General features: G+C 50.5%; 1 protein-coding gene across 1 annotated transcript in view; it reads left to right on the top strand.

Moving 5' to 3' along the window:
* The window catches only part of PLEKHM2 (pleckstrin homology and RUN domain containing M2), a 38691-nt gene that overhangs the window by 230 nt on the left and 14688 nt on the right, over nucleotides 1-23773 (top strand). Inside the window, 4 exon segments of the mRNA XM_007459283.1 lie at nucleotides 1-81; nucleotides 21986-22092; nucleotides 22484-22593; nucleotides 23155-23279. The exon segment at nucleotides 1-81 is cut by the window's left edge and continues 10 nt beyond it. Of these exon segments, the coding sequence (XP_007459345.1) occupies nucleotides 22-81; nucleotides 21986-22092; nucleotides 22484-22593; nucleotides 23155-23279 (402 nt within the window). The 5' untranslated portion in view covers nucleotides 1-21.

Below are 23773 nucleotides of genomic sequence, written 5' to 3'. Positions count from 1 at the left end.
GGCGGCGGCGGCGGCGGCGCCATGGAGCCGCGGGAGGTGAAGGACCGGATCCTGGAGAACATCTCGCTGTCGGTGAAGAAGGTGAGAGCGGCCTGCCCTCCCCGGCCCGGGACCCGAGGTCAACCCGGCCCGCCCTGTCCGGGCCCCCGACCCCATCCAGCGCCCCCTTCTCCCCCCGGGTCGTTCGCGCGGGCCGGGGTCCTTCCTGTCACCGGGGCTCGGGACACCGCCCTCACCCTCCGCGACCCCGAGGACGAGGAGCCGCCGGGAGCCCCGTGATTTTGGAGGGGAAGCCCGGCAGCTCACGTGAGCGCCGCTGCCTCCGAGCTATTTTTAAAAAACAAAGTTGAGGTCAGCATCCTGGGAGCTTCTACAAGCCAGGCCCAGGGGCCCTGAGTCACTTAGAGGGGCCGCCACCCGCCAGGACCCCCCACTCTGGGGGTAGCAGCAGAAAAGCTCTGGGAGGGCCCCACCTGCAGAGCATCCCTGGGCGGCGGCGCTGCATCCTCGATCTCCCCTGTGTTTGCCTCTCGGGAGTGGCAGTCTGGGTGAAGGCCCGTGATAAGCAGCTTCCAGTCTTCCCAGTTCTGGGTGACACTGCCTCAGGTCTTGGGAAGTTCCTTGAAAAATCTTGCCCAAGGATGGCAGTTTTGAAGAGGCTTATTTCAGAGCTTTGATTGAGAACCTAAAGCACCTTGCATTTTGGCCAGTGACCTGTGGAACATGGTGACACTACGGTGTATGGGGCTCCTTGCAGTAGAGATCAATGTCCCAGTTCCAGGTAGAGAAAAACTATGACCTATTAAGGGCATGTAACTATATGTGTGAAGGAGTCAGCTTATCTGAGGAAGGGTCCCAGATAAGGGACAAAAGGTAGAATTCATATTCACTTAAAACCAAACCAGAATTGATGATCATTTGAGGAATATTGTTGGAATGTTTTCCTAATTTGAATTCCTAGTTCACCCAATAGTCTCAGAAACTGTGAGATGGTGGTGGAGGCAGGGATGACTTGATGGGTAGGAGGAGGCTCATCAGATTGGTTTAATTACTTCAACAGACCAAAATGAAGAGAATTCATTAAATCAACCCTTATATTTGTTTTTTAAAAATATTTATTTATTTATTTATATAATTATTTTGGCTGCGCTGGGTCCCAGTTGCGGCACGCAGGATCTTCCTTGCAGCATGTGGACTCCTTAGTCGTGGCATGCATGCGGGATCTAGTACCCAACCAGGGATCGAACCCGAGGCCCCCCCGCATTGGAAGTGTGGAATTCTACCCACTGGACCACCAGGGAAGTCCCAAATCAACCCTTGTATTTAAATAACCGTGTTTTGGTTCGAGCCCTGGTCTGGGAAGATCCCACATGCTGCAGAGCAGCTAGGCCCATGAGCCACAACTACTGAGCCTGCACGTCTGGAGCCTGTGCTCCGCAACAAGAGAGGCCGCGATAGTGAGAGGCCCGCACACGGCGATGAAGAGTGGCCCGCCGCTTCCCGCAACTAGAGAAAGCCCTCGCATGGAAACGAAGACCCAACACAGCCAAAAATAAATAAATTAATTAATTAATAAATAACTGTGTTCTCCCCCCACTTAAATTCCTCAAAAGCAACATAGGCTAGCAGTTTTACCTTTCATAAAGATCAGTGTGGCATACAAAGAAAAGTCGATTCAAAATGTGCTCTTACTAAAAGGTTCCTCTAAAAGTACAACTAAAAGCAACATTGCAAACATCCAACGAAAGTTTTATTTAGTTTACCTGAGCTTTGCTAATGCAATGGGGTATTATTTTTGCTTACTCAAGGAGTGTAGGATGAGCAAATGGTTTGTTTAAAAGCAATCCAGGGACTTCCCTGGTGGTGCAGTGGTTAAGAATCTGCCTGCCAATGCAGGGGACATGGGTTTGAGCCCTGGTCCGGGAAGATCCCACATGCCGCGGAGCAACTAAGCCTGTGCTCCACAACTACTGAGCCTGAGCTCTAGAGCCCGTGAGTCACAACTACTGAGTCCACGTGCCACAACTACTGAAGTCTGTGCGTCTGGAGCCCGTGCTCCGCAACAAAGAGAAGCCACTGCAACGAGAAGCCCGCGCACCGCAATGAAGAGTAGCCACCGCTCACTGCAGCTAGAGAAAGCCCACGCACAGCAACGAAGACCGAACGCAGCCAAAAAAAAATAGATAAATAAATAAATTTTTTAAATAAATACATAAATTAAAAAGCAATCCATCTTTGGTAATGGAAGACAAAGGAAGACTGCTGACCTTTCTAATCTAATCTGGGCTGGTTATGGCTTCATGTAGGCCTCGTGTTTTATCTTTAGATTTCCAACTTATAAATAAATGGGGAAAGTCCCGGTAGGAAGCGGGTGGACATGTGTGTAAGCACAAATCTTTTGAGGGCAGAGAGCCACTCTGTGAACCAGCCTGCCATTTATGAAGGAGTTGGGTGTGCTTGACAAGATGCTTATCATTGGATGCGTTTGGACAAGCAAGGGTGAATCAGAAGGTATGTTGCACACTAGAAACTGGAAACCCATCTGTGGGTGAATCACAACAAGAGGCGTGACTAGCATCGTGGATAAGAACATGGGTTCTGGAGTCTGGTGGCCTGGATAGAATCCCTGCCCTGCCAGTGAATAACCCTGTAACCTTGGGTAGGTTCCTTACCCTCTCCATGCCTCAGTTTTCTCATCTGTAAAGCAGGGATGAAATTAGTGCTGTTGTGGAGATTTGATGAGAGTATGTATGTACAGTGTTTAGCCTGGTGCTTAACCCAGTCTTAATAAGCTGTCTTAGTCTGTTGGGGCTGCTGTAACAGACCACGATAGACTGGGTGGCTTGTAAACAACATACAATTATTTGTCACAGTTCTGGAGGCTGGAAGCCTGAAAACACTGAGTCCCAGCATGGTCGGGTTCTGGTGAGGGCTCTGTTTCGGGCTGGGTTGCAGACTGCTGACTTCTCCCTGTGTCCTTACATGGGGGGTGGGGGGAGGGAGCTCTCCTGGGTCTCTTTTATAAGAGAATTAATCCCATTCATTAATTCTTTAATGGGCTCCACCCTCATGACATAATCACCTCCCAAAGGCCCCACCTCCTAACACCATCGCACTGGGGGTTAGGACTTCAACATATGAAGCTGCAGGGGGACACAGACATTCCGTCTGTAGCATAAGTGGTCGCTTGTTCTGTTTGTGGTAGAGCCAGTCCCTCCCTTTCACAAGGTCTGAAGATGGCTAACGACCTCACCACCTAGATATTGCTAACTGGCCTTGTTACCCACTTCCTTTGTATGTTGCGTTTCAGAGAACTATGTTATGATTCTGGCGCATGAAGGGCATTTGGTTTTCTGAGTCAGAGTATCTGCTTCTAATAGGAACCGGTTCAGCTACAGCAGTAGGCATTGAGGGCCAGCCGTCTTGGGGTCGGATTTGACCTTGAACACCAATCCCTCCTAAATTTGTTACATGGCACCTTGAGAGTTGCTTCGCGTTTTTTGTCCATCCTACCGCTAGTAAAACGGTCTAACCGATCCTTTTATAAGGACGTTGCATGAAGAAAATGAGGTGTGATTTCTGCAAAAAAAAAAAGATCCGTGTGTATTAGCCATGTTTGCAAAGGGTATTTGAGAACTTTTTATTGAAATAGAATATACCTACAGAAAATAGCATAATATACCTACACTCCTAGATGTAGAGCTGAGTTCTCACAAAGTGAGCACATCCACATATCCAGCACCTAGAGCAAGAAATGAACACAGCCATCATCCCAGAAACTACACCCCCAAGTGCAACCACTGTTCTAAGCAGCGTTGTTGAGTTCAGCTGTTTTCACACCTAGATTTTGTGATGCTGAACATGCCCTGTAACACCAGTGCAGTAGCTGATCCAGGGAACCTGTGTTCTGATTATGAGGGCAGGATTCCTGGGAGTTAGAGAGAATTGGAGAGTTTAATAGTTAGCACAGTTAAATGATAATGATAACAATAAAAGGCAAGTGCCACATGAAACATCCCACATGCAGACAATAAAGCTTGTGGTTCCCGATTTGTTAATAGCTAAAGAGAGACGCCCAAGTTAAAGAGTGTTGGCATTTTGAATTGGCATGTGTGGCTCTATTCAATAGCATCTTCTCCAGGGGCGGGGAGGCAGTGGGTTTCATGAGAGTTTTGTTTTGTTTCTGAGGAGCGTGTCCGTTGCATACGCTTGCAATCTAAACAAAGGCTCTGCAGTGGAAGGCAGCCTCTGCCCTCCAACAGTTCATATATTGGTTGGAGGGAGGATTTAAAAAGTCACCAAGGCAAGGAGAAGCCTCAGAGAAGGTGAGCTTAACTGAGTCATGACAAATTGGTAGAATTCAGAGACAGAGAAGAAGTGGGCATTTAAGATAGAAAGTAGGCATCTAACATCCCCAAGGCAGTGGGGACATCAGGTGGCCTTCTGAGGACACAGAGGAGACAGAGCAGTCTCGGGAGTGTGGAGGGTTCTCCTCGATACGGCTGGAAAGTGCTTTCCATCGAAGCTGTCCAGCACAGTGGATACAGACGCAGGTTACAAATGCAGGATACAAATACAAGGACACAGACCTCAATTTGGGTTTGAATTTTGGGTTTGTCACGGACCATGTTGACCCTGGCAAATCACTGGACCTCAATTAGCCTCAGCAGTCAGAACCTACTCATCGTTGTAATGAGAATGAAATTACAGGAGATGACACACTCAGAGCACTGAGTACAAGATCTCATGCATAACAAGGCCTGAATAAGGTATTAGCTACCATTAGCACTTGCAAGTGTCTGTGTGAACCCTGCCATTTTCTCTTGTGCAGTTTTCAAAGTCTTACACTACACTTCTCTGTTCCTTCAAGCTCATGGTTTGTCAAGACTTTTTCTTCAAAGACCAGATGGTAAATATTTTCAGCCCATGTGGTCTTTGTTGAAACCATTCAGTCCTGCCCTTGTAGCTCAAAAGCAGCCACAGACAATCCATACATATAGCTGGATTTGGCCCAGAGCTACTTTGTATTTGTGCATAAAAATGTCCTCCCCAGGGTAGGCTAGGGATCGCTTTCAGAGAACCTGGTGTGATGGCCAGTCCCATAGTCAACGAAATCTCTATTGTCACTGGGTTTCTGCACTATGTCAGTCTTGTGGAATGAATACGGACACTCGTAAATACCACTGGATGTGTGTCTTTCAAAAACATTTACTGATCACCTTCCTTCTGTCCTAGGCCCTAAAAGGGTAGAACCCGGCCAAAACCCACAGTCTTCCAAGTGAGATCACACACCTCGTTTCAGGACTTAATGAAGCTCAGGTTCTTGATGTCTCATCGCAGAAAGAATTCAGTGAGATACAAAGTGATGGGTAAGATGTGGATTTATTTAGAGAGAAACACACTCCACAGACAGAGCCTGGGCCATCTCAGAAGGTGAGAAAGGCACCAGGGTGCAGGGTTGTCAGGTTTTATAGGGGTGGGTAATTTCATAGGCTAATGAGTGGGGGGAGTATTCCAGCTATTTTAGGAAGGGGCAGGGATTTCCAGGAATTGGGCCACCGCCCACTTTTTGATCCTTACTGATTTTGGAACTGTCGTGGCGCCTGGGGGTGTGTCATTTAGCTTGCTGATATAAGCGTATACTGAGGCTCCGGGTTTGGGGGGCCATCTTGGATCCATTTGGTTCTAATCAGTTTATGTCATGTCCTCGGGCTATGTTATTCTTTCAAAGGTTGTGCCCTGCCCCCTTCCCTCCTGTTTCAGGAGGAGAAAGTGATAAGTTAGCAGACAAACCAATACAAAGACCTTCATATTGTGATGTGTCCTGAAGGCCTCAGTCAGGAAAAGGTGGTGAGCTGGCAGAGGGTCTGCTGCAGAGGCGGGTGGTCAGAGGAGACTTGCCAAAGAGGTGACATTGCTTCCAGCAAGAGACACCGACTACGATGAGAGAGTGAGACATTAGTCTAGGAAGACAAGGAGTTGTTTTAAAAAATACACAAATAGCTCAGAAGTGTATAAAATGAAAAGTAAGCGACCCCAGTTCTCTGTCTCCTCAGCCCCAATTTGGATCCCCTTAAACAGGGTGAATAGATGTGTATTGATAAAGTAACCTCCCTTGAGAGAATGTTCCTAGGTCGGGACCACCTTCTCTCACAGAGGACAACCCAGGTCCCCAGCACCCTCAGTCTGGGCGGGTTGCCCCACCGGGCTGGGCTCTGAGTGGCCTTCTGTTTCTGGCCAGGCATACCCTGCGTTGAGCGGGGGTCTCCCGATTGGGGTCTGCTGATGCTGGTCTAAGAGCTGCAGCTGTTCAGCCTCGCCTAGCAGTGCAGCTGAAACGGCTGGGTCTGGTGGTGGGCTTCTTGCCCCCATTTTTCCACTCCATCAGAGAGGTTAGATCTGCCAGTACATTAAAAATGAGCTAGGGCAGCTCTTTCCCAGAGAGGGCGTGGTAGTTAGATCTGTGTGGGAATGACACTGACCATTTGATTTCAGTCAACAGTTTTGTTCTCTTGGCTTCATGGAAAAACTCTTAAGAGTTTTAAAATCTTAAGCCTTCTGAAAACCCCTGATGACCTGAGTCACCTGGGCAAAGAGCTCGATAAAATAATAAATATCCACACACACATTTTATAAACAGAAGTGCTAAGGGCTCCCCGTCCCCTGCCCGAGACCTGAGGTTGGCAGTAGCTGTCTCTCTGTCTCTCTCCGCTCTCACATCACGGAGGCTACCTAGAGAGGGATGAGTGGTTCCAAGCAGGAACCACTTAGGTGTGCCCCTGACCCCCCGAGTGACCCTACCCAGGCCCAGCATGAGACGCTAGTGGAGAAGTGGTCACTGGGTTTTCTGAGCCCTGCCTCAGTTTTACTGTGGTTCTCCTTTTGCAAGATGCTTCTCTGATGTTAGGGCTCTGTTTGAAGGCTGGTGACATTGTGGTCCTTTCCACCCCATCACAGGACACCCTGGGCCCTCTCTTTCTCCGTGCCTTGGCTCTAGCATTAGGCTCATCCATCTCGAAAGGCCCCGTTTGATGACTGGAGGCCAGGCAGAAACTGGTCTGCATCAGGCAGCGGCAGCTCCGTTCAGTCGGGGTGGGCCCCAGCTGTCTGTGTAATCACAGTGGACACACGGAGTTTCAGAGGGAGCGGCGGCGATTCCTGTGGGTCTCCCTCAAAGCTCATCCGGCTGGAGCCCATTGGGAAAAGAAATTTCCCAGCAAGATTGAAAGGCTGCTGATGGCTGACAGAAACGTCAGGCCTAAAAGCTAATGCTGAATGAGGGCGGAGTGGTCAAGACATTTCCATGTGGAAAGAAAGGAGCTGGTATTCTGGGTGCGAGCATTGTGGGAGGAGAAAGCTGGCGTTTGTAGGTGCTTGGGGGGCTCTGGGTGGGTCATTCTCCCCCCTCGAGTCTTCAGTGCTCATCTCTGGCATCAGGATTTGCCACCATGGCAAGGAGAGTGTGGTGCCACTGAGGCTGGCAGTGCCCTTAGGTCCAAGGAAAGCAACGGGGCTTTTCCCCCTTTGATAAAAAGCTCTCCCGGGGGCTTCCCTGGTGATGCAGTGGTTGAGAGTCTGCCTGCCAATGCAGGGGACACGGGTTCGAGCCCTGGTCTGGGGGGATCCCACATGCCGCAGAGCAACTAGGCCTGTGAGCCACAACTACGGAGCCTGTGCTCCGCAACAGGAGAGGCCGCGACAGTGAGAGGCCCGCGCACCGCGATGAAGAGTGGCCCCCGCTTGCCGCAACTAGAGAAAGCCCTCGCACGGAAACGAGGACCCAACACAGCCAAAAATAAATGAATAAAATAAATTTTAAAATTAAAAAAAAAAAAGTTCTCCCGGGTGACCTCAATGCTGATAGAGCAGGGACACCCCCACCCCACCCCACCCCGGTACAAGGTGAAGTCAGCACCCCTGGGCCCAGAGCTCTGCTCCCTGGGGCAGGTTTGGTTGACCGTTCCTTTCCAGCCCTGTCCTCCTCCTCATTGCTGCTTGCTTCATGTCTGGATGTCCTGGAACTTCCATTTGAGGCAGGGGAATAAGGACAGTTTCTGGGAGAGTCCATTTGGCTGGAGCAGAGAGTTTAGGTCATTGACCTGTTGGTTGTTATGACCACCTAGGGTTCCAAGAGCATCTCCTCTGTCTTTCTAGCAAAGCAACTGGTTCTGCCACAGAGACATTCTCCCATCTTATGTATTTGTAATTCATCTTTATTCCTTTTGCTTCTAAGTAGTCACAAACATGGAAATGTATAAGGAAGAAAGTGGTCCTTTCCTATAATCGCCCCTCCTCCCTGGCTATCTGTACTTAAGAGTTAGAACTAAAAGAGTCTAAGAAACCCAGTAACATGTAAGGGCGAGGGAAGGGCTAATGTAGACTTGAAATCCACACTTAATTTTTGAAAGTAGTCAACTTCTGTTCACACTTCACCCTAAGTTCTTTATTTTTGGTGTCACAGACTACTGAGGCGTGAAATGTCCAGACACGCTAACAGGAAGGGGAGTGATCATAGCAGAAGAATCCTTACATTTAATGCATTCACCACCTGCTGTTCACACACACTTCCTCAGTCAGGCTCACAACAGACTTGCAGGATGGATCACGATCCCTGTTTAACACATGAGGGAAGTGAGGTTTAGAAAAGTAGCTCGCCCAAGATTCTAACCCATAAGGGGCAGAAGCTCATTAAAAATGACATCTATTTGAACCATGTTTCTCCCTCTCGCTCTTCCCATTTCTCTGAGCCTTTTCTGTCTCCATCATGTCTGTCTTGAAATTATAACAGATAATCCATCCCCACAGGTCAGTCTTGTGGGCCAGTCCGCTATAAAACCACCCGTTCATTTAACAAATGGGTGCCTATGTTGTGCTGGGCACCCTTCCAGTCACTAGGAATCAGCAGTGAACAGAGCCCATCAAACTCCTGCCCCCTCGGGGCTGACACTCTAGAAGACGAGACCAGCGTTAAACAAATCGCAGCAGATGGGGCATGTGCCCTGCCCCAGGCCCTCCCACGTGTCCTTCAGGAACCTATCCATGGTGCTCTCGGCACACTTCCTGACCCTGTATTTACACCTTCAGCCTCCAAAGTCTCTGACTGTCTCACCTCTCAACCTAAGTCTTGATTTAGACAGTAACTGGTTGGCCATTTTCCTCAGCAACGGTATGGCTGTCTGGGTGGGGGACATTGCAGGTACGGCGGAGGAAGAGGGAAGTGAAAGGTGAACACAGAGCCAGTGAAGGCTCCCAGGCTTTGGAAGACTGAGTAAAATGAGGCTTTGAAAAACTCCCTCCCTCCTCCCGCCGGTGCTACACACAACACTGAATGTGAGTGCTCAGAAAACAGAGAGCAGGGTTCCTTCCAGCTTCGGCTTCCATCGCAGCGGTACAAGGAAGGAGTAGAATCCTGCCTGCGGCGTGTTCTTTCAGGCCATTGGTTGGCTTCTAGGTCTCTGGTGTTTGCCCAGGGACCTCTCTGGAGGGCCTGTTACATTTTCCTCTCCACTCTGAAAGGAGCCCTTGGTCCCTCCATCAGAGGTCAACCCTGCGCTGAGTTCAGAGGCAGAGCAATCGTAGTGCCTCGGGGCTGGGACACTCCCCTGCCAGGAAGAGGAGCATTTAACTGCTTTTGGAAACCATATTCTGTCAAAGTACCCAGTTACCAAGAGATCTGTGCCCAGCTAGGCTAGTCCCCTCCTGCTGTCATCGTTCCAACACCCCAGAGAAAGCGCAAAAAATGAAATCCATGGATAATCCAAGTAACTGCTTTTTTTTTTTTCTTTTGGCCATGCTACGCGCGCCTTGTGGGATCCTAGTTCCCTGACCAGGGTTTGAACCCGGGTCCCCTGCCGTGGAAGCACGGAGTCCCAACCGCTGGACCACCAGGGAATTCCCAAGTACCTGCTTTTTTCAGCTTTTCCCCTGTATATCTTTCAACAGAGCTGCCAGTAAAGCAGAGAGCCTGCCAACTCCAGCAGAGGGGCTAATGAGCAGTGATTTGGGAGGTGGGAAAGAAAGCTGTATAATTGGGTGTATTTAGTGGCAAATGAATGGTTAAGAAGCATTGATTTCACCCAACTTGCTTCAGGAACAATGCAGGCCCATGGTAAACAAACAGCACACCCTTTATGGCAACCCTACATGGGGTGGTGCCGGTCAGTCCCAGGATGCCACCAGCCTGGGCACAAGCCTTTCCTGGGCAGGGGCATTGGCTACAGGACTGTGTTTTTCGTGCCCACTGAGAAACCAGGCCCGTCGTTTCTGAATGGCAGGATCTCTGACTGGTTCTTGTGCAGAGGTGATGCCTGGGTTTTCTAGTTCTATAATCTACTATAATTGATTGTCGTTGGGAATGAGCTATTTTCCAGGCTAAGGTAGGGTGCGATCTCAGGTGAGGGATTTTAAAATGAGGAGAATGAGTCAGAAACATTGCGGTTGCCTGGGGTTGGTGGAGCCGTGGACACCCAGTGGGCCTTAGCTTCTGTGGACATTCTCATGTTGCCTAGGAAGGAAGTGGCTGGAACCTTCCCGACATCACCCCCCCCTAAACTCCCAGCTCCCATTCGATAGAGCCCTGGGAGTGGCCCAAGACCCCTATGGCTCTGTCCTCAGGAAGACGCTGGGATGAGCACTTTCCGGATGGTCACAGCAGGTGCCCCTGACCTTCACTTTATCCCCAGGGAGGATGGAAGCAGAAGGGACTCCAGGAATAGCCACCCCTGTGGTATCTGAGCACACCGGGCCAAGACACTGCAGTAAAGCGGAAGGACCCCTGGACAAAGCCAGGAGGTGCAGGAAGCGTCTTCACTTCCCTGGGCCCCAGCCTCCCAGACCCACGAGATGAGGGTTCTGGCTAAGTGATTATTTTTCTGATTTTCAGTGCATTCAGTAGTTAAAGTTCCATTCACTGAGAGCCTCTCCCTTGCTCACTCTAACTGCCCCCCACACCCTCCTGAATGAGAGGCTCCAGGAGAGGAAGACGGTAAGAGGCCCTCCTGAGAGGTCCCTGCGCAAACACCAGAGACCTGGAAGCCAAGCAACAGCCTGAAAGAACACGCCACACACAGGATTCTACTCCATCCTCGAACCACTGGTGATTTCTAAGGGCCCTTAGGCCCTTAGATTCTGAAATTCTTCATCCTGGCCAGCGCCCAGCCTTGTCTTCGATTCCAATGGAGAGTCTTTCCAGAAATGCTGTTGACAGTAGCCTTCCTTTCCTTGGATCATATAAAGCAGGCATTATTGCTCTTTTTTAAAATTAATTAATTAATTAATTAATTTTTGGCTGCATTGGGTCTTCGTTGCTATGTGCAGGCTTTCTCTAGTTGCGGCGAGCGGGGGCTACTCTTCGTTGTGGTATGTGGGCTTCTCATTGCAGTGGCTTCTCTTGTTGCGGAGCACGGGCTCTAGGCACGTGGGCTCAGTAGTTGTGGCACACGGGCTTAGTTGCTCCGCTGCATGTGGGATCTTCCCGGACCAGGGCTCGAACCTGTGTCGCCTGCATTGGCAGGCGGATTTTTAACCACTGCGCCACCGGGGAAGTCCCGGCATTATTGTTTTTAAGAAGCTTTGCTAAGATTTAAAAGACTCCAGGGCTTCCCTGGTGGCGCAGTGCTTGAGAGTCCGCCTGCCGATGCAGGAGACGCGGGTTCGTGCCCCGTTTCGGGAAGATCCCACATGCCGCGGAGCGGCTGGGCCCGTGAGCCATGGCCGCTGAGCCTGCGCGTCCGGAGCCTGTGCTCCGCAAATGGGAGAGGCCACAACAGTGAGAGGCCCGCATAACGCAAGAAAAAAAAAAAAAAAAGAAATGGGACACACAGGCAAAAAAAAAAAAAAAAAAAAAAGACTCCAGCCTGCCTGCCTTATTATTTATTTATTTGTTTACATTTATTTTTGAGAGGAAGGGTGGTGAGCACTGGCCTTCTCTTCAGATCCATGAGAGTCTGTGTCTGAAGCCAATGCAAACTACTGGTGTGGGATCAGGGTGGGGACGTTGATTCGGTGGCTGCACCAACCCTTCTTTAGCCGTGTCTACCATGGACGAGCCCTCATGGGGTCCCTCTCCCTGGGGGCGTCCAGGCACCCAGGTTTGGGGACATCCTAACCCCAAAAGTAATAAATGGTATCACACAGTTTGACCTCTGCCTGTCGTCGGAGGGTCTGCCTCAGAAAGAAGAGCAAGTGTCCGCGAGGCCCACGGGTGCAGCTTGACCCAGCAGGGGCCCCACGGTGGCTAGAATTCCAAAGGCAAGGTGTGCAGAGACCTCCCACTTCCCGCAGGCCTCGTCCCTCGCCCGTGCCGCACCCCAGCTGCAGCCGGTGAGAGGCAGCCCGGGGATGAGGTGTCCAAGTGGGTCCTGCAGCTCAGGGTGGCTCCGAGTTCGAGTTGAGCTCGTGTAACCGGGGCCATCGTTGGTTTAATTTGTAAAAGAGGTGCTCTGAGGTCGGCTGGCAGTCCACCTCTCTTCAGCTGGGGTCTTTTCTGCTTTTGGATTTCTACTTCTTAGGCCTGCACTGGGGAGGCTGTTCTAAATACTCTGTCGTCTAAATACATCTGGTCTTCGTGGAGCCAGTAGAGCAGCTGCTGGTACCCGGCGACCTCCTCCCTGAGCAGCGGGAGAGTCTCCTGTGTTCAAGGTCGGTGTCCTCTGCGTGCTGAGCAGGGATGCAGCAGGCCCAGCAGTGAGCCCCTAAGTGGTTGGGCGGCTCACACGGGCATGTCGCCAGCCTGGGTCTGTCCGGCCTCACAGACTCTCCTGCCTTTGTTGGGGCAGGGATTTTTCTCCTGCTCTGTAAACCTAGGCGTGCAGAGCCCCCCACCCCACCCCGCCCGCCCCAGTACAGACGGTGAGCAGAGCGAGATTTCAGATCCCCAGCTGTTTGCTGAGCAGCATCACAGCCTCTTAGGTCTCAGCTGACCAGGGAGGAGGAAAGGAGGGCCCCTGGAACCAGCTCGTTTTCACTTGGCCGTTGTTAATCTTTCACAGCTGCCATGGAGTTACCTATTAGGGACCAATTCTGGAAGGATTTCTTGGTACTGACCATAGAACTAGAAATTGTTTCATGGTTATGCATCCAGGAGAGAGACAAGACCAAGAGGGCCTGGCTGTGGCAGCTCCGAGCAGAGAGTGGGACTAACCCTGATTAAAATGCCCGGAGTCAGACATTTCTTGGCTTGCGGAAGTGCGCCACCCCATGTCCCTGCAGCCACGGGGTCTGGCACAGTCTCATGATGGCCAGTCTTCCCAGAGGGCTCAGCAGGGAGCACCGGCCTCCTGGCCGTGAGAGTCTGGGGTGAGCTGAACCCAGCTCTTCCTGGCCTGGGTGCCCAAGTGCACCCGGAGAACCAGGAACAGGGAGAGAAGAGCAGCTTAGCCACTCCGGGTGTGGCCCGGAAGCATGACTTGGAGATGAGGCCTCAGTACAAGGACTCTCAGGAAACCATGGCTTTAAGAACAATTTTTTTTAAATAAATTTATTTCTTTATTTTTGGCTGCGTTGGGTCTTCGTTGCTGCATGTGGGTTTCCTCTAGTTGCTGCGAGCAGGGGCTACTCCTCGTTGCAGTGCGTGGGCGTCTCATTGCGGTGGCCTTCAGTAGTTGTGACTCACGGGCTCTAGAGTGCAGGCTCAGTAGTTGTGGCTCGTTAGTTGCTCTGCGGCATGTGGGATCTTCCTGGACCAGGGCTCGAACCTGTGTCCCCTGCATTGACAGGCAGATTTTTAACCACTGTGCCACCAGGGAAGTCCCAAAAATATACTGTAAAATAAACAAAAACAATTTTTTTTTTTTTTTTTTTTTTGCGATATGTGGGCCTCTCACTGTCGTGGCCTTTCCCGTTGCCAGACGCGCAAGCTCAGCGGCCATGGCCCACGGGCCCAGCCGCTCCGCGGCATGTGGGATCCTCCCAGACCGGGGCACGAACCCGCGTCCCCTGCATCGGCAGGCGGACTCCCAACCACTGCGCCACCAGGGAGGCCCCCCTAAAAACAATTTTAAATCTTATTCTCTCTCTCTTCATTCTCAGCGGACCTTGCTTACTTTTTTTTAATTTAAAAAAAAATTTATTTATTTTTGGCTGTGTTGGATCTTCATAGCTGTGAGCAGGCTTTCTCTAGTTGCGGTGGGCAGGGTGTCTACTCTCCCTTGCAGTGCACGGGCTTCTCATTGCGGTGGCTTCTCTTGTTGCGGAGCACGGGCTCCAGGCGCACGGACTTCAGTAGTTGTGGCACATGGACTCAGTAGTTGTGGCTCATGGGCTTAGTTGCTCTGCGGCATGTGGGATCTTCGCAGACCAGGGCTCGAACTCGTGTCCCCTGCATCAACAGGCGGATTCTTAACCATTGCACCACCAGGGAAGCCCTGCCTTGCTTATTTTTAAATTTTCTTCCCATGAGAATTTTTCATCCTCCCTCCATCAAGCTCACCAGCCCACCTGGGCTCCCATCTGTGGCCACCCCTCCCCTGGTCAGTGGATCCCACCCCGTCTTTCCTGTTCAAGGACTTGGCTCCTTTACTCCACCCCCATTTTCCTGCCACCTTTTCGGCAAAGCTGGTCAAAGGAGTTTTCTGTATTGCTGTCTTCTCTTTTTTCCTTCCTTCCTTCTCCTTTTCTCTCTTCTAACCAAATTTAATAATAATTTTTACGCCGTGTCATCAAACATCTCCCGTTTTCAAGTTCCACTTGCCTCATCACTGTCAGTTTACAAATACCTCATTTGCTTGAAACAGGATCCAAAAAAGCTCTGACTCTCCCTGGCGGACTCCTCCCAGGCTTTCTTCCCTCTCTCTTCACCCCGATTGCTTTTCATCAAGGTTCCCGGCCCCTCCCTTTATGTGGGAACGTGACCCGATGGCCTGATCATTCCCTCCCTCTGCAGACTGTCTTCATGTATCTTCTGGAGCACACACTGTCCGGATTGTCCACTGCCTTGCTGCCTGTGCCTTCTCAGTCTAAAGCAGTGATCCTCAGCCCTGGCTGGGGAGTGTTACTAAGACATGCTGGCTCCTGGGCCCCACCTCCAGAGTTTCTGCTCTGGTTGATCTGGAGAGGCGCCTGGGCATTGTTCTTTTCCTCCAGTTCCCCAAGTGGCCCTGTTGTGCAGACTGTGGGAGGACCCCTGGTCTGACACTGGAGCTCCCTGGCTTAGTGCTCAGATGCTCCTCTCTCTGCATTCCCAAGATGATCTCATCCAATTCCACAACTTTAAATACCATCCAAAGGCTGATGGCGCTGACCTGTCTCTGAACTCCAGACCCATTTGTACAACTGTCTCCTTGACATCTCCACTTAGGTACCTGATAGATGTTTCAAACTTACCATGGCCGGCGCAGAACTCCACCTGATCTGGAAATGGCACTGCCATTCAGTTGCTCAGACCAAAAACCTTAGAATCATCCTTGGCAGCTTTCTTTCTCTCCTTCTGCACATCTAATCCATCAGTAAGTCCCTGGGGCACCACCTGCAGAATAGCTCTTAAATCTAACCCTTTTTTGCTTCCACCGCTACAGCCAGCTCCAAGCCTCCATTATCCATCCGCACTGGTGATAGCCTCCCAGCCAGTCTCTCTGCCTCCACCTGGGCCTTCCAGAGTCCGTATATATACCACACATATGCTAGAGCGGCCTCATAACATACATATTGGATTATATTACCTCCCTGTTTTCAGTAACTTCCAATAACTTCCCATGAAACTAGTAATGAAATGCCAAGTCTTTTACCACAGCCTGTACAGCCTGCACATGATGTGGCCCTTGGCTGTTCTCTGAGCTCGTATCACTCACATCCTTGCCACACCAGTCTCCTTCCAGTTGCCCCTGCCCCAGGACCTTTGCACATGCTGTCCTAACTAGAATACTCTTCCCCTAGTTACCTCAGTAGTCATTTCCTCAGTGAGATCTTCTCTGACCCCATATTTATAACAGACCCCTGATCCCTGCTTTGTTTTTTTTTTTATAGCATTATTCATCCCTGGCACTATATTATATATTTGCATACGATTTACATTTTACAAGGGCCGGGACTTCTGTATAAGAATAGCAGCTGGTGTATTCATAGTGGGTGCTCAGTAAATCTTTGTTGAAATATATGAATCTTCAAGGCTCGAGCCTCCTCTTCTGGCCACTGCTGAACTGAGCATTGGGCAAGAGACATCTCCTGGCCCAGCCTGTGACAGGTGTGCATTCCTTGTCACCTCTGCTTAAGGCTCTAGACCAGAGGTCGTCAAACCTTCTATAAAGGGCTGGATAGTAAATATTTTAGGTTCTGCAGACCATACAGCCTCTGTCTCATCTACTCAGTTCTGCCATCATAGTGCAAAAGCAGCTGTAGATAATACAAAACAAATGGGTGTGGCTGTGTTTTAATAAAACTTTATTTACAAAAATAGGAGGCAGACCCACTGGCCTTAGTTTGCTGACCCCTGCTCTAGACCCCTACTAATTCTGAAATTTTCAGCCTTTTCCCCAAATTTTCATGGGCATAAAGGAAACATTCAAAACCACTTGGCAGTCTGATCAGCAGGATGAATTTCTTCCCAGAAGTGAGGAAAGCTCCTCCTGGAGCAACTGTGGCTGCTTTAACCGAACAGTACACTTCCTCACTGCTGGGAAGAGGCCAACAGTGGGGCAAAAGGATGGAGAGAGCAGGCAAGCTTTCTTCTTAAAGGAGCCGCACCAGCCTTTCTCCTCCATCCATCTTCCAGGAAGCAGAGCTGCAGAAGACACTGGTCTCGAGCACCGTGGGCTTTTTAGTTCCTGTGACTTAAAAAAGAGGGGACTGCGTTTCACTTTCTTGGGTTCTTAGAACAGCATATTAGAACAACACTTTATATACGTCATTCACTCGGGGATCTTGAAGCCAGGTTGGATGAGAAGACCTGGCTTTAAAATCTGCCTCTACCGCTTACTAGCTCTGTGACCTACTTTACGGGGTTGCTGTGATGATTAAGTTAAGTAGTGTTTGTGAAGTGCGTCATCACAGCTGCTAACATTTATGAAGTGTTTCCAAGGCATCGTGCTCTTTGATAAACAGCTAAGGTATTATCTGAACCCTCACACAACCTGTAGGGCTGTAGAGCAGGAAACTGAGTTTAGAGAGGTGAAGTAACTTGCCCAAGGCCACACAGTGAGTGAGTAGCAGAGCCCACATTCAAATCCAAGTTGCCTGCCGCCTTCCTAGCGCACATAACAAGCATTCAATAAATGATGGCTCTAATTACAGCCAGTGGTAGCTCCAGCAGCAAGTGTTGTGTGTAACTGAAGAGTAACTTGGAATAAAATTTGGCAGTTGTGCTTCCAGGCAGCATTGTGTCCATTATCCTCATTTCATTGATCCGCTTGCTCAGGGGCCCTCAAATGAGGCCTCGATGTTTGATCTCCTCCCACTTTCAGAGCCTGTGACCTTCCTGGTGCCGTGAGCGGCTCCTCGCAGCTGCCTCTCCATGGCGGGGGAAGAAGACTTCAGCTGTGCATCTTTATGTGTGGTGCTTTCTGACCAGCTCCCGGAGTGTGAGCTCAAGCTGTTGGCAGAGCTCCTGAAATTCTCCCGTCACTGACTCAGAGACAGTCCCTTTCGCCTTCCTGCTCCTCTCAAGAACTGTGCTGGGTTGTCACATTGATTGAAGGTCTCCTTGTTCCCTGAGATAATGGAAAATTTTTATCAACCTGCTGTAAAAGAGTGGTTCAAGAATAGGCTTTGGAACCACCTGCTAATGAGCTGGTGAACAGAATACTGGTTCTTGAGAGCAGAGAACATCACTGAATCTTCTTTGCCCCTGAACTTACGTTTAGCTAAGTGGTGTGTCATTGGTGTGGCTAAGAATATGGGTTCACTGTTGCTTCTATTTATTTATTTATTTGAAGTGTAATTAACTTACAATATGATATTAGTTTCAGGTGTACAACATAGTGATTCGATATTTCTATTCATTATAAAATGATCACCATGATAAGTCACCATACAAAGTTATTACAGTATTATTGACTATATTCCTCATGCTGTACATCAGGGGTCCCCAACCCCCGGGCCACGGACTGGTACCTGTCCATGGCCTGTTAGGAACCGGGCCGCACAGCAGGAGGTGGCGGGCGAGGGAGCGAAGCTTCATCTGTATTTACAGCCACTCCCCATAGCTCGCATTTCCGCCTGAGCTCCACCTGCTGTCAGCATCATGGTGAGTGGTATAATTATTTCATTATATATTACAACATAATAATGATAGAAATAAAGTGCACAATAAACGTAATGCGCTTGAATCATCCCGAAGCCATCCCCTCCTCCCACCATCCGTGGAAAAAATCGTCTTCCGAAAAACAGGTCCCTGGTGCCGAAAAGAATGGGGACTGCTGCTGTACATTACATCCCCGTGAATTATTTATTTTATGACTGAAAGTTTGTACCTCTTCGTCCCCTTCACCTATTTTGCCCATCCCTCCACTCCTCTCCCCTCTAGCAAACCACCAGTTTGTTCTCTGTAGCTATGAGTCTGTATCTGTTTTGTTATGTTTGTTTGTTTGTTTTGTTTTATGGCTGAGTAATATTCCATTGTATATATACCACTTCTTTATCCATTCATCTGTCGATGGACATTGAGGTTTCTTCCATAGCTTGGCTATTGTAAATAATGCTGCATGAACCGTCACTGTGGCTTCATTATTCTTAAGAATGTTGGCTAGGGACTTCCCTGGTGGCGCAGTGGTTAAGAATCTGCCTGCCAATGCAGGGGACACAGGTTCAAGCCCTGGTCCGGGAAGATTCCACATGCTGTGGAGCAGCTAAGCCCGTGCACCACAACTACTGAGCCTGCGCTCTAGAACCCGTGAGCCACAACAACTACTGCAGCCCACTTGCCTAGAACCTGTGCTCCGCAACAGAAGCCACCGCAATGAGAAGCCGGTGCACCGCAACAAAGAGTAGCCCCCCCACACCGCAACTAGAGGAAGCCCGCACGCAGCAACGATGACCCAACGCAGCCGATAGATAGATAAAAGAATCTTGGCTAATGTTTACTGAGCACTCGTTGCTTACCGGGATCTATGCTAAGCCTTTTCCATGCTTTATATCATTTGATCCCCTAAACCAATAGACCTTTCTGCAATAATGGACTGTTATCTATATCTACACTGTCCAGTACAGTAGCCACTAGCCACTGAACATTTGAAATGGGACTAGTACAACTAAAGAACTGGATTTTTACTTTTGTTTAATTTTAAATTTAATTAAATCCAAATAGTCACATGTAGCTAGTGGCTGCTGTATTGGACAGCTCAGCTCTAAACAATCTTTTGAATCCATTTTACAGATGAGAAAAAAATGAGGGTTAGAGGGTTAAGTAATTTGCCAAAGCTACTCAGCTCTATAGTAGCAGAGCCAGTCTTTGGACCCATGTTTCCTGTCCAGAGCCCTTGCTCTTCACCACCATGTTATCCACTCTTTCTATTATACTTTTTGCAGAAATTGTCTCCTGGTTAATTGTCTCCTGGTTACAGACTGTTCCCTAACTCTTAGTACCATGTGTATGTATGCAGCCTCTCCCCTTCAAATGTGCAAGACCTATCCAGAGAAAACTGGAAAACTTACCAAAGTATGTAAAAGAAGACATGCATAAATGGAAAAAAAAATTCCATGTTCGTGGATGGAAAGACTCAGTTTTGCAAAAATACCATTTCTTGGGCTTCCCTGGTGGCGCAGTTGTTGAGAGTCCGCCTGCCGGTGCAGGGGACACGGGTTCGTGCCCTGGTCCGGGAAGATCCCACATGCCGCGGAGCGGCTGGGCCCGTGAGCCATGGCCGCTGAGACTGCGCGTCCGGAGCCTGTGCTCCGCAACGGGAGAGGCCACAACAGTGAGAGGCTCGCGTACCGCAAAAAAAAAAAAAGAAAAGAATGGAGTGGATCTGTATGTAATGATATGGAAGTATACTTTTGACGTATTGGAAGAAACAATGGATCAATTAAACAAAATAGTCTAGAAAAATGGCTTATTAAATCTTTTTCTATTAAGAGAAAGGTTTCAGAACAATGGGTACAGCGTGATCCCATTTCACTTTTTTTTTTTAAGTCTATGTATGCAGGAAAAGAGTTGGGAGGGCACACACACAGGCTGTTCACAGTGGGGGGCAGGGGAGAGGAGGTCTTTACATTTATACACACTTCCATGTTGCTTAAACTTTTACAATGAGCAAATACTGCTTTCAGAATATTTATTTTTTTAAGGTATCTTGACCTGAAAAAGGAGTCCGAGTTCCAGCCGTGGCGCCCTCACTTAGCTGAAAACCATAGTGAAGGACTTAACCTTTGTTGGCCTTAGTCACCTTCTCTGTTTAAAAATAAATCAGGGGGCTTCCCTGGTGGCGCAGTGGTTGAGAGTCCACCTGCCGATGCAGGGAACGCGGGTTCGTGCCCCGGTCCCGGAGGATCCCACATGCCGCGGAGCGGCTGGGCCCTTGAGCCATGGCTGCTGAGCCATGGCCACTGAGCCTGCGTGTCAAAAGCAGTAAAATTTTAAACTTTTCTATGTTTTTCAAGCATGGTGGGTGTGGCTACTTTTATAATCAAGAAAATAAATAAGCCTCTGTTTTCCTTCTTTAATAAGGGAGTTCTACTAGTTCTGTAAAGATCCTTCCAGTTCTAACATCTAAGAATCTCTGATCTCAGATTTACTGGATTTTGAAATTAAAAAAAAAAAAAAAAGCTGGCCCCCGATGTCATGGTTCTCAGTACTAACCCGTGCAGGCATACCTTCGGCCACTGCAGTTTTCATAGGCTCTTTGCTCTTTCTTTCAGTTCTAGAAACCTCTCCTCCTGGGGCTCTGTTTTGCCTGCCTCCTGGAAGGAGGGGCAGACCCTGCAGGACCGAGGCCTGTCCGGGGCCAGCAGGGCTGCTGGGCTTACTCCAGGCCACAGAGTAAGAGAAGCTATTTTTGTTGTGGGAGCTGCATTTTTGGCTTCTCGCCAAGAGCGCGTGCTTGCTGGTGTGGTCGATGTGTCCCGTCTGCCGCTGCTGTCTCTACCACTGCTTCCAGAAAAAACTTGAGAGCATGTTTCCCCAGAGCCGGGAGCTTAAGCCTGAGACGCGTGTACAGGGATGAGTGCTCTTTTTTGTGTGTTCTTCCCCTTCTGGCCATTAGAAGGGCAGCAGCAGACCAGAGTGTGGCCCAATGAAGTGGGAAAGACTTTTCTCCCGGCGCTTCACCTGACAGGGCCTCCTCCTCACTGTGGCTGCAGAGAACTCAGTCCTGATCTGGGCTTTCTTGGCCTTAACAGAGCTGAGTGAGCTGCCCTCGCCTCCATCAGCCTGCTGGGGTTTCCTCAGTGCTGCAGCTCATCTCGCCTACTGGCCAAATGTCCTCTTTTTAGTCCACCCTGGGAACAGTGTCCTTCTTGGTGTGGGGCTTGACCTGAGCCTGGCAGGTACCTGGATCCATATCCAGCCTGGCCGGCTTCCTCAGGTAAGTCCAGCGTCCCATGTCAGCCTCTGGCAAGAAGGCTGTCGGAGCAGGTGCCCACATCCATCAGCCCTTAGTTTGTGCAGAGGGACAGCTCCAGGCAGGGCCACTGTGTGGGCAACTCCAGGGGCGGGGCAGGGGGATTTACACTGGGCACTGAGTGTTCATTTATGTACATAGCACTGTAGGTAGTGCCCCTGGAGTTGTGTAGCTCGGTGGCCCTGGCTTGAAGCCTGGTACCACCGGAGACCCACATCATAGACCATGAATTCCTCACCGGCATCAAGCTGTCATCGTGCCAAGCACTTACTGAGTGCCTCGTGGGGACTGGGCTCTAAGTGTCCTCCTGTGCCCTCTGGAACATGCAGTATAGGATAAGCAGTTGGTGTGTAGGCAGTTTGAGGTCGACTCTCTGTTGGTCAACACAGATACATCCTTTGACTGGTTTTCTCAGCTACCTTCTTGATTCCACAACTTCCATGGCCCTCCTCTTTATTCACCATTTCTAATCTGGGGGAACTTCTTTTTTTTCCTTTCAGTTGCAGAGCTACTTTGCTGCATGTGAAGATGAGACCCCTGCCATCCGGAACCACGATAAGGTCCTGCAGCGTCTGTGTGAGCACTTGGACCACGCCCTGCTCTATGGGTAAGGAGGTGGCCTCTGGAGAGGACTGTACAGAGCAGCAGGGCAGGACCCCGAGCCCGTGAGTAGCCTCCAGAGGGAAGTCCCTAGCCTTGTCTGCCTTTTATTTCTTCTTTCCCTTAGCAGAAAACGATTTGTCTCACTCAGGTGGGCTGCAGACTGTCTGGGGTTATCCCAGTAATCCGTCTCTGAGCGGACATGAATGACTGGGGAAAGGATTAGCGACAGATGAAATGATGGTGTGAAGGCTTGGTGGCTGCCTGGGGGTCCCGCTGGGAATCCCTTGCTTTCAGCCTTGGGCTTCCTCCTGACACGAAGGCTGGTGGACCAACTGACTGCAGCTTCCCAGGGTGGCCCCGTTCAGGTCATAGCAGCTCCTGTCCTGTTTTCTCAGACTGCAAGACCTGTCATCTGGCTACTGGGTGCTCGTGGTGCATTTCACCCGGAGAGAGGCCATCAAGCAGATCGAGGTGCTGCAGCACGTGGCCACCAACCTGGGACGCAGTGAGTAGTACCAGGTGGACTCGGTGAAGGGACCAGTCCCACCCTCCCTGTGGGCAGCCTGGGGCTTGGGTGTGACCTCAGGGTCCGCCTGGGAGGCCGAGTGCCTTGTGGTGCCCAGTGGCGGAGGCTGGTTAAAATGCCAGCGCCCCCCACGAGGCCTCTCTTCTTCCCGCACATGACATTTGGCCAGAGCATCACGGCTGTGAGGAGGGAAATTGAGATGCTGAAGAGAGCGGGGCTCCTACCAAATCCCAGCCCGAGCACCTAGTGGGGGGCGTCTCGCCTCTCTCTCTGTGCCAGGGTCAGTGTCAGCTACAGGATCAGTGAAAAGTCCTTGCATTTCTCAGCCCATCTGGAGTTTGCGATCTGCCCTGTTCATCCAAGTTTCCTGGCCAGTTACAGGCTAGGGTCTGACGGGGAAAATCAAGATCTCAGGGTGCGGCGCTCCGTCAGGAGAGAAGGCTGCTGGGGTGCTCGCCCCCCTCGGCCATTCTTCCTGCCCTTGCTGAGCCAAGGAAAGCCAGCACTCCTTACTGGCTTACTCCTGCCCTTTGTCTGCAGGCCGGGCCTGGCTGTACCTGGCCCTCAACGAGAACTCCCTGGAGAGCTACCTGCGCCTGTTCCAGGAGAACCTGGGTCTCCTGCACAAGTACTATGTCAAGTGAGTGTCCGGAGCGCTGTCTCATGCCGCTCCAGGGCGCCCGAGCCCCGTCCCAAAGTCTCCTGTCACACGCAGACACCGCGCTGTGGCACCCCGAGGCCTAGCCTGGCGGCGCGTGCTGAGGACACGTCGGTGATGGCCAGAGGGCCAGTGGAGCTTGCCTGTGACGGCCCTGGCCAGGTGTGCTGGTTCCGGCCGGGCTCCTGTGAGCAGTTTGGTGCCTAGTCGGCCCCTGCCTGATCCCCCACCCAGGCCTCAGTCCTGACTGGAGGCTCAGCCTCTGCTGGGGTTGCCATGGGAACAGGGGATTTAGAGCAGCTGAGGAGAGCTGCTGCGGCCCCGCCCCGTATCTGAAGACGGGAAGGGCAGTAAAGTGTCAGTAAAGTGTTGTATGGCCCCAAAGCCAGCCGGAGAGTGCTGGAAGGGGGTGGGTGAAGGCCGCATCAAGCTTGGGGTGGAGGAATGTCATATGCCGAACCTCAGCGCAGCTGGCTTGTGGGCTGTGGGGGGGGGGGGGGG

The sequence above is a fragment of the Lipotes vexillifer genome, unplaced genomic scaffold (genome assembly GCF_000442215.2).
Source record: "Lipotes vexillifer unplaced genomic scaffold, Lipotes_vexillifer_v1.1 scaffold496, whole genome shotgun sequence".
Taxonomy (NCBI): Eukaryota; Metazoa; Chordata; class Mammalia; order Artiodactyla; family Lipotidae; genus Lipotes; species Lipotes vexillifer.
The sequence above is the reverse complement of the archived record's forward strand: the minus strand, read 5'-3'. Positions and strand labels throughout refer to the sequence as shown.